This window comes from Musca autumnalis, unplaced genomic scaffold (genome assembly GCF_047663935.1).
Source record: "Musca autumnalis isolate F117 unplaced genomic scaffold, ASM4766393v1 scaffold_5, whole genome shotgun sequence".
NCBI classification, from domain to species: Eukaryota; Metazoa; Arthropoda; class Insecta; order Diptera; family Muscidae; genus Musca; species Musca autumnalis.
The window spans coordinates 14,312,884-14,331,253 of NW_027412088.1; the positions used below are offsets into that span (position 1 = coordinate 14,312,884).

The following is an 18,370-nucleotide window of genomic DNA, read 5'->3' on the forward strand; positions in this document are numbered from 1 at the left end:
CCCCAAAAACCTATTCTACCACAACAAACATGCTAGATATTCATTTTCCTTCAACCAAAACTAAAAATTTTCGCAAATTTGTAACTCAACAATAAATGTAAACAATGACAAAAACAGCTGTTTTTATATTTATAGGTTATGTCATACGAAAATAACACTTGTAGGTATGAACGCACAAATTGAATGTTGTATGGATGACGTAAATTTTGACAAACATAGAGAATGTCGAATGAGTGAAAGAAATGACCGCTCATATGACATTGATAGATGGTGTAAACAGCCCTTAAGCTGCCTCGCCTGCTTGCCATGCTTTCCTGCTTCATTTCTGACATAACAAAAATAAAAGAATATAGAAGGCCGAGCCAATTTCAAACTAGGTTGCCCTTTTCTTTTTTATTCTCTTATAGTCTGTGTTTAGACACACAAATTTCTCGGGAAAGTAAATTGAGTTTTTGGGAGAGAGCGGAGAGGAAAGAGCTCCTCAACACTCTTTCCTACCCCCTATTGCCTAAAAACTGAATTTACTTTCCGTGTGTCTAAACACGGACATAGGAAGCAAGCCAGGCAATGCAGCTTATGTACTCACCCCTTAAGTCATATCTGATAAAAGACTAAAGACCAAGTTCGACCTAATAAAAAGATTTCAGAATCACATTTAAATTAGGTCGAACTTGGTCTTTAGTCTTTGACTAGATATTACTTAAGCAAATATGCCATGCTTCTTATGTGTCGAGGTCTTTAGTATCCAACTGTATAAACTGTGGTTCCAACCTTAACAAACATTTCAGCAAACAAAAAAACATAATGCTTGGTTAAAGCTGAAAGCACATACAGCGTTTGAGTAAAGTTTTGCGTTGGGCGTTGACAAAAAGACAACAACAACAGGGCGATGCCGACATCAAAGTTCGGCGTTGATGTGTTTGCCGGCATATATTTCATATGAGCTCTGTTCCTTTACGTACAAGAATCTTCAAGTTTTACCACTTTTTACTCGAAAAGCGTTCCTTTACTTCTGACACCATACAATTCATATGAGAGCAGTTCACAACTTTTGCTACTTTTGCCGGTTTTACCATTTTCAAAAGTAAAGGAACAAACCAATGAATTTGAATTTTTCGGCATCATGCCCAACAGTGTAAAAACGGCCAAAACGACACAAAACTTTACTCAAACGTTGTATGTGTTTTCAGCTTAACATTTACGAAATCGACTCGATTTCAACTGTCATTTCCTTTGCGTATACGTCAAATAAAAACTCATCTGAAATCCATTGGATTTCATTTGACGTTTAAGCAATGGAATTGATCAACTGTCAATGTAATACTAATGCTTGGTTTACATTTACGAAATCCACTCGATTTCAACTGTCAATTCATTTGCGTATACTTCAAATCAAGGCAAATTTACAGAAGGTATATGCATGAACTACAACAACTAAAAAATTTACAAAAAACAACATTGTTGCATGATGAAATTATAAGGTGGCGTAAAACGACCAGCTGATTGGTTTCAATCTGTCAATTTTTTTGTTATTGTCAAGATCTATTTAACAGGTCACGTAAGTAGCACAACAACAACTCTATTTTGGCCGAAAATTCTTCAATATGTCAAAATGTTTGTTTACGTTTTCATACAATTTATTCACAATAACAAAATATTTGACATATTGAAACCAATCAGCTGGCCGTTTTACGCCACCTTATAATTTCATCATGGTTATTGTGAATCAAACAAACATTTGACATATTGAAGAATTTTCGGCCAAAATAGAGTTGTTGTTGTGCTACTTACGTGACCTTATAAATAGATCTTGCATTGTTGTTATTGAAAATTAATTGTCAAAGATAAATATTGAGTAATAGGGTCGTTCCAAATTTTTTCGCGGAAAAACATAAATACGTTTTGAAAATCATCTAAAACAGAACAAATTCGAATCAAAATGTAAATATAACGCATTAAAACCTCTCGAAGGTAATTTTTATTACACGTTTATGATGAAAAAAAGTATTTTTTGGTAGCAAACATTTTGACATATTGAAGAATTTTCGGCCAAAATAGAGTTGTTGTTGTGCTACTTACGTGACCTTATAAATAGATCTTGCATTGTTGTTATTGAAAATTAATTGTCAAAGATAAATATTGAGTAATAGGGTCGTTCCAAATTTTTTCGCGGAAAAACATAAATACGTTTTGAAAATCATCTAAAACAGAACAAATTCGAATCAAAATGTAAATATAACGCATTAAAACCTCTCGAAGGTAATTTTTATTACACGTTTATGATGAAAAAAAGTATTTTTTGGTAGCAAATTTCGAAGTTTCAAATTTCATGAGTAGACCCTATTACATTTTGAAAACAAATTTACAAAAAAAGTATAAATACAGCTGATTGTCACTTCTACCTTCTATAAATGTGCCGCGGGAAAAACAGCTGGGCTGGATTTTTGTTCTATGAAAATTTGAAATGAAAAATATTTCCTTTATTATTTTTTTCATTTGACAGTTTTTTCCTTTATAAAAGTTTTCATTTCACATTTTCATAGAAACAGAATTGAGCCCCTGGTTATCACAGCCGAGTCCGAACGGCGTGTCTTAAGACACCACTTGTAGAGAAGTTTTACATGGCTGAAATACTCAGGAAATGGGGCAAAAATTACTGAGGGTATTTTGCCACCGTTGAAAATGTTTTGATGTTGGCTTGCCGGGGAATCGAACCCACGGCCTTCTGCGTGCAAAGCGGGTGTGCATACCCAGCAAAAAAGTTTGGAAGTAGTGAAATGCAGACTTATTATTTCAATACATCATTCGATGCAGTCCACACGGAGTTATGAAAAATGCATTCCGCTCGATACACTTTAGAAGCACTCGCTTATAGATCTCAGCCAAGCAAGCCAATTTTTTGATCCCTACAGTCACAGTCTTTTTTTCTGAACACAAGAAAGAGTGTCTATGTCACTCTGTCAAAATTCATTATTGTGAATAAAAACACATACAAATACCCAGCAAAAAGTTTGCATCCGCGTATGCAGTTAAATCACTAGAACAATTGCCGCGGGAGTACATCTTTTCCTATGAATTCACCTATGAATTTTACAAGAGAGCGCGCAGCTAAGATGCACTCCATTTTGCTTCCACGGCACACAGCTAGGATGCACTCCATTTTCGATCCAAATCACAGCCTTTGATGTAGTGTTTTGGATTGAATTTAATTAAATGCAGTCTAAAGATGCAATAAAATGCAAGCCATTGATAATAGGGCGTTTATACTATTGAAGGTTAACCCTGTGGGATTTAAAGATCCAGTGGGTTAATCTTAACCGTTTATATATGCCTTTATGAGGATATAAACGACAGCTGATTTTTGTTTGTGTATACATACAAAACAGCAAACCTAAAAGAAAACTACATAAATGTTTGTTTAATTGTTTCAATTTTAAGACAACAACGGATTAAAAATGGAATAGAAGGACGAACATACGCAAGATATTATATGAGCTCCCAAAATAATTGCAATCCTGGCCATGAACACCATATGCAAATGAGCATGATGAGCTTCGCCACACGAACCCAAGTGGCCTGACCCCAGAGAACTGACAGTGGAAGCCAATAGGTCGGTAAACACAAGCATCTAAAGTGCTGCATAATTGGAACCAGTTGCAATAAATTGTGGACCACGGTTAAGGCGCTATCGAACCCTGGAAAGAAGGATGATCGGACATCTGCCATTTTTAACGGCGTGGAATACAGAAAGAAGAAGTCCAATCCCCGTAGAATGAAGCAGGGAGTTCCCCAAAGAGGGTGATATATCCGGAACTGTTTAACCTCTTCCTTTCTACAATCAATGTACGCTCATGGCGTCAGGTCCCACTGTTGATAACATTTGTGACAGGCTAAACGCATTGATCACCACTAAGTCAACAGCTACAAAGTACACCACATTGACGGCGCAAATGAAGCTCCCACTGAATGTGCCGGTCGATAGTTCAATAATTCCGGCTACAAACTACCCCATATTCCTAGAGGTCACAAATGCTGCAACTTCTGCGATAAGATGAGAAACAAGAACAAGGCCCTCAAGTTCCTAGCCGGCAGCACTTGGGGTGTGGTTAATGGTACCTTGTTAACCACATAAAACGCGATATAACGGTTTGCCAACGTAAATGAAACGAAATGGGATAAATTGCAAATCTTCCATAACTGAAAACACTAACAAGGTGTCTCATGTCTTCAGTGGACCATTTGGATGAGGAGTTCAAGATCCTGCCGGTGCGTCGGCACAAATTTTGATGCAATATTTGCTTTGATGTTATAGGCAAGACCATTCAAATTACCACCTTATGGATAGGCCCTCGGAGTGAGGGAGGATTTCTGTGAACTCGAGACGGAGGTTCAGAGACACAAGATGGAACCCCTAGATCAACAATTATACCTAGCAGGTTTGAGAGATATTCAGACTGATGGATGGCAGTACCGAACCAGCGAAATTAACAAATACACATACTTAAAATATTTATTCTGTATTTCATTAATAAAAAGTAAAGAATAAAAAATACAATAAAAATGTGAAATCTGATCCGATTTTCAAAATTTGCAAATTTTAGAGAATTTTCGTGAAAATGCACCTTTGGCCACATACAAATTATTATTATGCATCGTTGGAGTTAACGTTAAGTAATCGCCATACAAATTCATATATATGAGGTTTTTGGATCAAATGGAAAAAATTGGGGTAGGAAATCCAAACAAAAATAATATACACTCATCGTCTTAACAACTATTTCATTTAGTCAATATTAAATACATTTAGACTGTTTCTCTTTTTCCGGTCCACACTAGAGTGAGCTGGTCATTAACGCAAAAATTCTATCGTGCTGGAGTCCGTGGACAACGAAAATGCCTTTGGTTCTTTTGGGTCACTTCGTTCTTTATAACGGTAATTGTAGTGAAGTACGGGGTTTTTGAAATTTTCAGTTTCAAACGAGCATAAGTTATATTTTTCACAACGGACTTCTATTCATAGTTTTTTCTTTTATGCAAGTTCGTCCCTCCGTTCGTCTGCGATAATCTCACTATCATTCCCGAAAATTGAGATAGGTGGCTGAAATTTTTGGTGGAACCATATCGCTCCACGTTTTGGAATTTTAAAACCCCCGTTCTTCCCTACAATTACCGTTATAAAACAAAGAACGAAGTGACCCAAAAGAACAAAAGCATTATCGTTGTCCACGGATCCCAACACCATAGAATTTTTGCGTCAGAACCCTTGAATATTTTTTTTGTGGCACAGTGTAATTTTATGCACAACTGCCCGAGTTGATTCTAAAATTGCTAAATGCAGGTTTATTAAAATATCCAATAGCATCTCCATCCTTTATCCATTAACTTGTGGCAGTTGTACATTACCATGATATGGCTTATGTACGCAGTAGAAAATCTTGCTGTGGTGGGTGCCAATAAGATTTGCAGGATTGGAATATCATCACCCAGTATCTGTAAAAAGTGGACGAAGTAAGCAAATTCCTCCTCCTAGCATGGGTTCGTGTTGTTTCTGCTGCTGGCGGTAAATGCGAAGACGCTGTTGACATCTTTTGTTGTTTTCCGACCAAGGGCTCATTTTTCTACAAACATTTCATGTAAAGAAATTGAAGTGCTATTTTATTTTCTTATTCAAGTAAATATTTACTTACCTCTGTGCGAATTCATCTCAATTTTATATTTTAATACAAAATTCCAATTTTCTTTTTGTTTGACATTCAAACAAAATGTAAACAAACTATTTATGAAAACACTTGCAACTTGTCGTACTTTGGCAAATGAGTTGCATTTTTTTGTACAATAACAGTGTTGCATTACAATAGTATCCAGATTTTGTGCAGGATCTCAAACAAATCCGGTCATGAGAAGATTTAAAATTGTATGGTAAATCTTGATGAAGTTGACCAGATTAAGCAGTTAAATCCTGATAATGAAGGTTAACCCCGCAAAAAGCTCTAATATAAACAGCATATAATATCCCAATATAAATAAAATACGTTGCTTATTCGTATAAACAATAATATTAACTTTATTACACTAATATAAAAACTCTCCATTAAATTTGATCATAACTGAGTTTACTTCATCTGCTCTGCTTTTTGTGACACCGCAACTGATATTGCTTTATCATCCAAATGGTTTTTCATTTTTCCTCCAACTCCACTTCAAAAATAATTTAATTTGTATTTCTTTATTTTTTTTTTAGACAAAGTCCCAATTTACATTAGGCGAGTTTACTTGCGGCAATTGTCAGTTTGATGGAGAGAGAGGTGAGGTATATGGTAACCCTTTGCCTCTCAACACCCTCTCTCACCCACAAACTGACAATTGCCGCAAGTAAACTCGCCTAATGTAAATTGGGACAAATTCTTATAATTTTAGACACTCTTTAGCCCTGTTCCTTTACGTTCAAGAATCTTCAAGTTTTACAACTTTTTACTCGAAAAGCGTTCCTTTACTTCAGACACAATACAATTCATATGCGAGCAGTTTACAACCTTTACTACTTTTGCCGGTTTTACTATTTTCAAAAGTAAAGGAACAGACCATTTCTTGTGTTCAGAAAAAAAAGACTGCGACTGTAGGGATCAAAAAATTGGCTTGCTTGGTTAGGCATCTATAAGAGAGTGCTTCTAAAATGTATCGAGCGGAGTGCATGTTTCATAACTCCGTGTGGACTGCATCGAAAGATGTATTGACATCATAACTCTGCATTGCACTACTTGCAAACTTTTTTGCTGGGAAAATGTAAAGAAGCAATTCACAATAATACATTATTGTGGCCATATTTGACGTTTGGTATAATTTGATGTAAAGCTAAAAACAGATACAACGTTTGATTAAAGTTTTGCGTTGGGCGTTGACAAAAAACAACAACAACAGGGCGACGCTGACATCAAAGTCCGGCGTTGATGTGTTTGCCGGCATATATTTCGAATGAATTTGAATTTTTCGGCATCATGCCCAACAGTGTAAAAACGGCCAAAACGACACAAAACTTTACTCAAACGTTGTATGTGTTTTCAGCTAAACACCTTCTTATTCCACCATGGATATAACACCAAAAACAGCTGATGTTCATACCAGTTGCATTTTTTTGTACAATAACAGTGTTGCATTACAATAGTATCCAGATTTTGTGCAGGATCTCAAACAAATCCGGTCATGAGAAGATTTAAAATTAGGCCTGTTCGATAACCCAAAAGTTTGTACAAATTTGTACAAACTTTTACAAAGTGCTGTTCGATAACAAGCTTGCTCAATAAAAGAGAAATGAGAAGTAGTTGCAAGTACTTCCAAGAACTTGCAAATACTTTTTACTTGCGAAGTTATCGAACAGGCCAATTGTATGGTAAATCTTGATGAAGTTGACCAGATTAAGCAGTTAAATCCTGATAATGAAGGTTAACCCCGCAAAAAGCTCTAATATAAACAGCATATAATATCCCAAAATAAATAAAATACGTTGCTTATTCGTATAAACAATAATATTAACTTTATTACACTAATATAAAAACTCTCCATTAAATTTGATCATAACTGAGTTTACTTCATCTGCTCTGCTTTTTGTGACACCGCAACTGATATTGCTTTATCATCCAAATGGTTTTTCATTTTTCCTCCAACTCCACTTCAAAAATAATTTAATTTGTATTTCTTTATTTTTTTTAGACAAATTCTTATAATTTTAGACACTCTTTCTTGTGTTCAGAAAAAAAAGACTGCGACTGTAGGGATCAAAAAATTGGCTTGCTTGGTTAGGCATCTATAAGAGAGTGCTTCTAAAATGTATCGAGCGGAGTGCATGTTTCATAACTCCGTGTGGACTGCATCGAAAGATGTATTGACATCATAACTCTGCATTGCACTACTTGCAAACTTTTTTGCTGGGAAAATGTAAAGAAGCAATTCACAATAATACATTATTGTGGCCATATTTGACGTTTGGTATAATTTGATGTAAAGCTAAAAACAGATACAACGTTTGATTAAAGTTTTGCGTTGGGCGTTGACAAAAAACAACAACAACAGGGCGACGCCGACATCAAAGTCCGGCGTTGATGTGTTTGCCGGCATATATTTCGAATGAATTTGAATTTTTCGGCATCATGCCCAACAGTGTAAAAACGGCCAAAACGACACAAAACTTTACTCAAACGTTGTATGTGTTTTCAGCTAAACACCTTCTTATTCCACCATGGATATAACACCAAAAACAGCTGATGTTCATACCAGTTTTCGTTACACCTTATTATTTCACCATGCATTTTTGCATGGTGGAATAAGAAGGTGTTACATCAAATCATAGCTTTGTCCCTTAACGTGCAAGAATCTTCAAGTTTTACCACTTTTTACTTGAAAAGCGTTCCTTTACTTCAGACACCATACAAATCATATGGGAGCAGTTTACAACTTTTACTACTTTTGCCGGTTTTTCCATTTTTAAAAGTAAAGGAACAGACCACATGTCAAACGTCAAATTTGCTCACAATAATGCATTACTGTGAATTGCTTGTTTACATTTTGTATGTGATTTTATTCACAATAAAGTATTTTGACAACTGGTATGAAGATCAGCTGTTTTTGGCGCTACACCTTATTATTCCACCATGCATTTTAGCTATGGAATTAGGTGTGTTCGTTTACTCAATAATTTGTACAAATTTGTACAAGTCCAGTTATTTCTTGTAATCGACTAAGCTCTTTTGCATTGTACTGTAGAGTAAACGAACAACATCCAGTAACAATTTGTACAAATTTTGAGTAAACGAACACACATATTGACATTTGAAACCCAAACCCAATGGGTTAATCCGGTTAAGTGTTACCGGGGTATTACGTTACTTTACCATACGTGTTATACTAACTAAACACTATGTGACCATTGTGAATTTCCTTTATTTCTTTATTATGAATGTTTTGTGTGACGTGGTTGTTTACTCTTTACACCCACTAAACAAAAGATTGCTAAAACTAAATAAAATAAATATGCGATTTTATTACATTTTGATTTTAATGGCTCTTTTGCCATTGTCAATGGCTAAGAAATCTAAAGAAAAACCAGAATGGGCTAAGAAGGATATAAGAGACTTCACTGATGCTGATATGGAACGTTTATTGGATCAATGGGAGGTAAGTAAGGGGTAGTTTACACTATATGTAAATGTCATATGACATGAACTTTTCCATCGTTATATATTCGCTAATATGTGCAATATTGGAGATTTTCCTTACGCAATTTACTCTGTGCGTCCACACCAGCAATAATGTAATAAAACTACGTATCCACATTGCCTCCGTGGGTAGATATGGAATGATTTTATTTTGTGTCATATGACATTTACATATAGTGTAAACTACCCCTAAGATGAACAACAAAAGCAACCGGCAAAAAATAATCTAATATTTTACAGGAAGATGAAGAACCTTTGGAACCTGATGAGTTGCCTGAACATTTGCGTCCGCAACCACAAATAGATTTGTCAAAATTAGACACTGCCAATCCTGAAGAGTTATTAAAAGTTTCCAAGAAGGGCAGGACCCTTATGACATTCGTTTCGGTAGATGGCAATCCAACCCGCGAAGAAGCCGAAACTTTAACCAAGTTGTGGCAAACAAGTTTGTGGAATAATCACATACAAGCCGAACGTTATATGGTCGATGATGATCGGGCCATATTTCTGTTCAAGGATGGCGCTCAGGCTTGGGAGGCTAAAGACTATTTGATACAACAGGAACGTTGTAAGGGAGTGACAATTGAAAACAAAGAATATCCCGGCGTATATGCCAAGAAAGACGAGTTGTAATGGAATTAAAGCAGCTGAAATATACCTCCAACTATATTTGTACATTTCTTTCCAATCTCATGCATTTTTTTGCTTAGTATTTAGTAATTTTGTTAAAGCAAAGTATTTTATGTTAATAAAACATACGAACAAATATTCTTTTTTGTAGAATGAGAAAAAAAAAAACAAAAAAAAATGAGTTGTTATATTGTTGTTTTTGTCAGAAGTAGTGCGGGATGCGAATTAGTTTTTTGTTTAGCAGCTATTGTGAATGATTTCAAGTGCTTGATAATTGTTAATTCATTCTTGTTTTGTTGCTTTCACGTTCTAATTGTCTGACACGCACGTGTTTCAGCACTTCACTTGTTTTTCGTTATCGTTAGCCTTTCTCCCTACAGATCACAACACACAAAGAGACGTAAAATGCCAGTACAAGCTAAAATTGGTCCTTCGATTCTCAATGCAGATCTCGCAGATTTGGCAGCACAATCTCAACGCCTACTGGACAATGGAGCCGATTACTTGCATCTCGATGTAATGGATGGACACTTTGTTCCAAACTTAACTTTTGGTCATTCAGTTGTCAAGTGTTTGCGCAACAAAATCAAAGATGCCTTCTTCGAAACACACATGATGGTCTCCAAACCCCAACAATGGATTGAACCCATGGCAGATGCTGGTGTTAATCTCTATACATTCCATGTTGAACCCGTTCAAGATGATATTGAATCAATTTGCCGTAAAATCCAGGAAGCTGGCATGAAAGTGGGTTTAGCAATTAAACCTGGTACTGCTGTTGAAGCTATCTCGAAGTATTTGGATTTGGCTGATGTTGCCTTAGTTATGACTGTGGAACCTGGTTTTGGTGGTCAAGCCTTCATGGCCGATATGATGCCCAAGGTCGAGTGGTTGAGACAGAATTATCCAAATTTGGATATTGAAGTTGATGGTGGTGTTGGACCCAAGACAATTGATTGCTGTGCAAAGGTTTGTCGATTTATATTATATACAAATGTTTTTTTTTATTTTTTAATTAATGGTTGTTGTTATCGTTAGGCTGGTGCAAACATGATTGTTTCCGGTACCGCTGTAATACAAGCTCCAGACCAGAAAGAAGTCATTACCCTACTCAAATCGACAGTACAAAACTATAACAAGTGAATACTTCTAAAAGACAAATATTTTAAAGAATCTTTGGTAAGTTGTAATGGAAATACACATTAAAAGATGATATTGATAAAGGGGGTTATGAAGGTCAAGGCATTCAACAATGTGTATGATGGTTTTACAAAAGCTTATCTTTTCAAAAATTCCTTGAGTTCCAAAGTATTGTTTATATAGAACATTTTAATAGCATTGATTGCAGCAAAAATAAAATTTAAATGCTATGGACTATTATTTTCCACACACTATTATTTGCCACAATGTGTCCATTGAGTGTTTGATGGCGTTCGATTTGCCAAAAAAGCAACAGCAATGCTAAACGTGGATTCAAGTTGCAACACTAAGTTAAAAATATTATTTAAAAGCGCCAGAGCGTGACATGAAGAACATATTGTAGTATAGGACGGACAGAAACAAAGAATGATTGTGGTCAGTTATAAAACCGACACTTTTGTTAGAAGAAATTCTAAATCATACTTTCTCCAACTTCGATTTGGTACAGCTTGATACAAATACTGATTTGTGGGTTAAAAAAGTTTTAAAGAAAAATAAGCATCGTTATACTTTAGAAAGTTTCAAATTTGAGCATTACCTCTACCTATAAATACACTAATGCGAGGCAATTTAATGCCGTGCGCAATTTAATGCCACAACAAAAAAGCCTCTTGTAGAATTGTTTGCAAACGAAGCAAATTATTATCTACCAGAAAAAATAACTATTCCTAACAATGCTATTGCATTTCTACAAACCATTAAATATAGCGGACCAGAAGTAAACGACCCTTGCCGTTATAAATCTCTGAGGAATATAGTTCATTATTTGCAAGGTAATTTTTCTATATCGAATTTGTCAATTTGACCACCTCTGGTATAGATATCAGATCGATCTGAGCTTATTTTGCGGTTTGAAGAGAAACAATTTGTAAACGATCAGAATCGATACCTATAGGCAGTCTTTATAGACCGTCAGAAGAGAGTATTTTTTCAGAAAACCCTGGTTTTAGACCACCAGATACCAATACGTTGGAACAAAGAAGGTTATATTATTTGACGGACAGAAAGGAGTCCTCAAACGTGACCAGAAAAGAGTCGAAGATGAAAACTTGTATATACAACCAGAAGGGAAGGTTTATTTTACAGAGAATCAAAAGCCAAGGTTTTCGGTAAGGTTTTTGGACGACTATAGATGACAAGAAATAAGGCTTTTACACGATCATTGGGGATTTTCTGAAATTGGACCAATATTAAAGAAGTTATGAATATTACATTGCATACTGTTTTTACAGAATTCCACTTTTTCAAGGCGCATCATCTCTGGAAACCGTTAGTCAAAAAATCTGAAAATATATTGAAATAAAATTAAAAATAAAGGAAATCAAAAACCTCATTCTGAAAAGCTATATGATTTGATGTCTTTATGAGGGTTACTTCGGGTCCAGTCACCTCAACTCGGGATAACAACTTCGACAACCAGACTGATATACGATCGGAGGGGAGTATTTATTGTCGACCTGAAGGAATACAGTAGGGAATCTATGTAGAAGACCAGTTTTGGAATATTTTCCTACCGGTAGAAATATGTAGTTCTTTCGTTTAAACTTTTAAGTTAAAATTTTGCGTTTTAGAAAAGTGTTACAGAATTCCACTACAGAAGCGAATATATGTATATAGATGACCGGCAGCGGGATCTTTCGTACCGGATTGACCCGAAACCATACTGTTTCTGCCAGCGGCTGCCAACCCAGCATCAACACTATGCTTCTACGTAGGTTTTTATGCTGCTACAACAACAACAACCGGAAAAGAGTCTTGAAGACGACATAGAATTGAGCCTTTAATAACGAGCAGAAGGGTTTCGTTATAAGTGCCTAATCTATATCGACGACCAGAAGGTAATCTATATAGACGACCGGGAGAGAATCTTTCAAATAGAAAGCTTTTTGGCGGCCATATGAGATTCGTTAGAAATGACCAAAAGGAAGACTTTATAGACTAAAAGAACAAAGTCCTTATAGCGATCGAGAAGATAAGCTTACAGGCAACCAGATAGGAGTCTTTATAAAAGACCAAAACGGTACATTTTATTTTTATTTATTTATTTATTTCAATTTTCATATACCCAGTCTTTCGACATTTAACAGTGCACATTAGAAGCGTTCAAAACGACCAAGAGAGAGTCTTTATTGTTTTTTTTTATAGTTTTTAGACCAGGACGAGGACTTTTACGCATTCGGAACTGTCAGAAATAACCCTTTACAGCGACCAGATGAAAAGTGTATAGACAGGCAGAAGAAACTCTTCATAAACGCGAATAATAAACTAGTGAAGAACCTTAAATAGATGATCAAATAGATATTTTTTTCTTAATATGACCGTGTTGGAAAATATCAGAATGGAGGAAAGTCGACCAGACGACCATATGTCTTCTTGGACGTACATAATATAGCTTTTATACCGGCAAAATGTGCCTCATCGAAATAATGGTTTTAGACCCCAAGTATTTTTTGACGAAATCCGTTTCAGACAATTTGGAGCCGATTTAGCAATGTCCGTCCGTCTGTCTTGCTGGCTGGCTGGATTAACCGATTTGGTCAAAAATTTGGCTTTCGTAATATTTTGTCCAAACTTAGTTTAAGTTCGAAGACAAGCCATATCGGTCCAATCCATCGGGTACCTTCCCACAAAAGTTCAAAAATGTTTGGAAAAATTGTGCGCACGATAACTCTTGAAGGGAGTGACCGATTTGGTCCATACGCTTCATGCCGTACATTTTGTACCAGGGTTAGTTCCAATATGGACTCAATCGCTCCGCTCCTTTGGGTACCTCCCACACAAAATTTCGGAAAAGTTCGGTTTAGGACCTGGTCTCTAGACTTGGGCAGTCTAGTTCCCGGAGCGGATCGATCTTTCTAGTTCCATTTCCAAAAAGGAACTAGTTCCTTAAAATAGTTCCAAATAGTTCCGAGATCGATATAGTTCCACGAATCTTTCTCTTTCATCGTTCATTTCATTCCAAATAGTTCCGTGACCGAAATAGTTCAACGAATCTTTCTCTTTCGTCGCTCTTTTTGTTTCCTTCGTTCCAAATAGTTCCGAGACCGAAATATTTTTATTGTTTGGTGGATGAATTGACATAAAAATAAATAAATTGCAGCGAACAAACAGCAACAACGAAAGATCGGCGTAGGCGTTAAATTTAAGGAACGAGAAACACGAAAGGAACTATTTAAACGCAAGAGCTGGATATAGTTCCAATAGTTCCTTGTCCGGAATAGTTCCTTGGAACTAGTTCGTTCCGGAACTACACAACTCTACTGGTCTCGAATCGCTTTGAGTTTTGCTGTAACAACTTATATTCACCGCCCCCTATACGACGGTGCAAGTTTCATACATCTTGAGAAAATGATCCGAAAACTGGTAAAACCCACCCACGATAACTCTCGAATGGATAAACAAATTTTCACCAACATTTGGCGGTCGTAATATTTTGAGAAAACTTATGGGCCGATTCCGTACAGCGAGGCGAGTCGTGTCGCGTTGCCAAATGCAATTTTTCGATTCCGTATGGCAATATCGCCTGACGTCGTCAAATTTTGTCGCCGAAATGTTCATTTTCCGGCGACAACAAATTAGCTGTCGCCGTACATTTTTACTAACGAATAAAAATAACTTGTTATCGACGATTATATTCTATCGCTGTACGTAGTGCATTTTTTTAAATTTTGTCACAGAGACGATAGACGACGCGACATGACTAGCCTCGCTGTACGGAATCGGCCCATTAAATCAAGTTCTAAGATAGGCCATATCGACCCACTCCTTTGGGTACCTCCCCCACAAAAGTTCAAAAATCTTTGGCGCACCACAACTCTTGTAGGGAGGAACCGATTTGATCCAAACTTTGGACATCGTGATAGACTTAGATGAGGTTCCAATATGGACTCAATCGGTCTACTCCTTCGGGTAGGGTTAGGTTAGGTTAAAGGACGCGTAGCTGCCATATTGGACAGCCACTTCACTCGGAGACCTTATGGTCCATTGTGTTCATCCTGTAGGGGGGTTTGAAAGAGAAGAAATGTATATTACATGGAAAAGATGAATAGATGTCAAGGAAAGAATTAAGCAAGGTAATGAAGTAAAAGAGCATTAATGGTAGAGAAGTCATTGAAAAGGATGTTTTAGATATATAGGGGCGAGAGATTAGAGTTTGCCATGCTAAGGCGCATTGGTTGGTTCTCGTTGAAGCCATTTTAGACCTTTGGCCAAAAGAAGCAGTTTCGTCGGCTCGACTTGGCAGAACGTTGTCAGAGATGTTGTGGTGTGTTCACCCACCGTTCGAAGTCTCCTGGTCATGAGCTCTGGACAACGACATAATAAGTGCTCAATCGTCTCCGTCTCTTCTTCATCTTCGCATAATCTGCAGTAGTCGGTAGTGTCGTCCCTATCCCATCTGCAGGTTAGAGATCTTATCCTGCAGTGTCCTGTGATTGTTCCAACCATTAATTTCAGATCGGATTTCTTTATGGAGAGAAGGGATATAGCTCTTCGCTGAGATAGGTTGGGCCAGATTGCCTTTGATACCTTGCAACCGGGTTCATTGTTCCAACTCCTTCGGGTACCTCCCACACAAAATTTCGGAAAAGTACAGTTTAGGACCTTCTCTCGAATCGCTTTGATTTTTGGTTTAACAACTTGTATTCATTGGCACCCACACGACGGTACAAGTTTTATCAGGGGCAAGTCCATATTTCCTGAGAAAATAGCCTGACACGTGCAAAAAACCCCTATGACACCGTGTGTAGTGGTTGGAGCGCAAGACTACCCTCGAACGGATTAACCGATTTGGTCCAAAAATTGGATCTCATAATATTCTGTCCAAACTTAGTTTATGTTCTAATATGGGCACTATCGGTCCATTCTTAGGGAACCTCCCACCCATGTTCAACATTTTTGATTAATTACGGTAAAGGGTCTGTTCGAGGATCCTTTGGAAATGTTTAGCGAAGGTACACCAAGTGGCATGATTTGCAGCGATAATGTGTGGTGAACAACTGAAAAGGTACCTCTCCCGCAAAACTTTTGAGCTTTAGTCCATGTTCATACAAACAAATTCTGAAAACCCCCTAAATAAATATATATGGTAATATTCAAAAATGTTTTACAATCGTTGAAGTTGAGGTTCACAATTTAATAAGTCGCGAACTGTCAATATATTTTATATAATATGAATATATTTATATTAATTCAAGTGTTTTAGCCGGGGTCTCGTAATATAGACCATAATAAATAAATTACGTGGAAGCTGTGTTGGTGGTAATATAAAAAAAATGGGTAAAAATGCTTTGAAGTTAGCAAGTTTTTTTGTGTTTTTTCTTGATTGCTGGTCAAACCAGGGAAAATTCAGGCCTAAGCTTAAAGAAAGAATTGAAGAATACCCCTTGGGCAACATGGTTCTAATGTATGACTTCTTGATATATACAGTGCATCCCCCTTAAATCGATGCTGACATTTTGAAGTTTAGAAATCGGGGTTTTTTGAATTTTTCTTATAATTGGAGGGCGCAACCAGATAATGAGCAAAACTATTTACTGGATTGTAGAACTCGTGATTCCACGTCGTTTGATATTTATCTCATGAATGTGCTCCGTACAGCACCCTAATAATAGGAGTCCAAAGTCGAATTTTTGGTGCGTACATTTTCTTTAAAAACCTATTTTTTGGCTTTAAAATTTACAACTCTGACTAAGGTACCCTTGAACCCCGCGTGATTTTAGTTTTTTTCCGCGCCGGATTTAATGAGCCCGACCGCGATCGAATCCATCTACTAAAACCGCTGATATAGATACCCTGAAAATAGGAAAATAAGCAAAATTTTATTTTGACTAATCCGCATACTAAACCGCGATTTCCCTTAATTTTTTTACATAAATGGAATCCTTTATACGCGATTATAATATTTGTCAAAAAGTTGTGTCATAAATTACAGAGATTCGGGAGTAGTATTCGTATTTAACCAAAAATAGAATCAGGTAGCACATCCGCGGTTCTTGACGAATCTGTATAAAATTTGTCTTATTGACGTATTTTTAACAGGGGGTCACTGAAATCGGATGCGCCTTATGATCATATGAACATCATGTTATTTTTACCCACATGAAGCATTTTGGTGTAGTAAGATGCAACTTATGGCACACTTTGGTCGCTGAATGAAACATGGAAAAATGCAAACATATTGACTATTTTCCTTGAAGAGGTTTTAGCAAAGTAATTCAGGTTTTGTTTGGAAATTTAGCGAAATAGTAGAATAACTCCCAAAAAATGTTCTCAAAATTTTCGTATTAAACCAAAAAATATATTCTTGAAAAATGTTCCAACAATAAACTTTTGTCTTTTGTTGTAGCTGCAATATGCAATTTAAAATCCTAATCTATAAAATGTTGGTCTCACATTTTTCTGGACATTGTCTAGATTCTGTACGTATTTTTAATTTATTTTTTTAGAGATTTTTATGGACTCTGAGTTAGAATAAATAAAATTTACTCCAAGTATGCTTCATTATTTTTTGATTTTCCGAGAAAATGAAAATAAATTTAGCAAATATTTAGGCATCTACGGATAGATATTAAATGTTGTTACCGATTTATATATACATTTTGGTATTACAACACAAAGGGAATTTTTAAATATTTTTTCTTTATAAGAGAATAAAACCCGCCCAAAAGTTATGGGCGCAGCATCCAATTTTGTGAACGCGAACAGATTTGAAACCACGATTTTTATCTTACCCCATGTACAAAAAATCGTGAATGTGCTTGGAAAATTTTTTTTTAATTTTTTATCGATGGAATTGTAAAGGAAATTTGAAATTTACCATATTTTTTGAAAAAAAAATTTTCACTTCACACAGGCTGAGGGTATATCTCTGTCGGTAAAGCCGACTGATACTTTTTGGCTTGTTATAAACGATCTTTCATCATAAAGCAAAAATATAAAAAAGTTGTTTCTAATAAGTCTATTTCTTTCTTTTCAGATATGGTACTTCACAATAATGTGGCATTTATTTTTTATACAGTGGACATTTATTGGTTTCCTATACATTTTTTATAAAATAAAATAAATAGTTAAGAAAGAACAAATTTTCAAAAAAATAAATAAAATAATATATAAAAAAACTTAAAACCCGTTAAATTGCTTATTATTTTTTCTTAAAAAAATAATTTTGAGGTAAATATTCTTAAAATAAAATTAATTTTTGTAACACAGGTAATGATTTGAGGTAGATGAAATTATTCTCTGCAACGATAAACTAATAAAACTGAATAAAAACTAAACTGATTCAAACACAGAAATTAAATAAATAAATTAATCCCGTAACACGACCAACA

At 35.9% G+C, this 18,370-nt stretch overlaps 2 protein-coding genes across 2 annotated transcripts; both read left to right on the forward strand.

The window, feature by feature from the left end:
- The first annotated feature begins 8,958 nt into the window (after positions 1-8,958).
- On the forward strand, positions 8,959-10,017 carry boca (LDLR chaperone boca). The gene is made up of 2 exons (XM_073958110.1): positions 8,959-9,168; positions 9,450-10,017. The coding sequence occupies exons 1-2, from the start codon at positions 9,025-9,027 to the stop codon at positions 9,840-9,842; spliced, it is 537 nt and encodes a 178-aa protein (XP_073814211.1). The 5' UTR covers positions 8,959-9,024; the 3' UTR covers positions 9,843-10,017.
- A 99-nt stretch (positions 10,018-10,116) lies between these two features.
- On the forward strand, positions 10,117-18,164 carry Rpe (ribulose-phosphate 3-epimerase). The gene is made up of 3 exons (XM_073958109.1): positions 10,117-10,808; positions 10,878-11,018; positions 18,016-18,164. The coding sequence occupies exons 1-2, from the start codon at positions 10,245-10,247 to the stop codon at positions 10,980-10,982; spliced, it is 669 nt and encodes a 222-aa protein (XP_073814210.1). The 5' UTR covers positions 10,117-10,244; the 3' UTR covers positions 10,983-11,018; positions 18,016-18,164.
- The last annotated feature ends 206 nt before the right edge of the window (positions 18,165-18,370 follow it).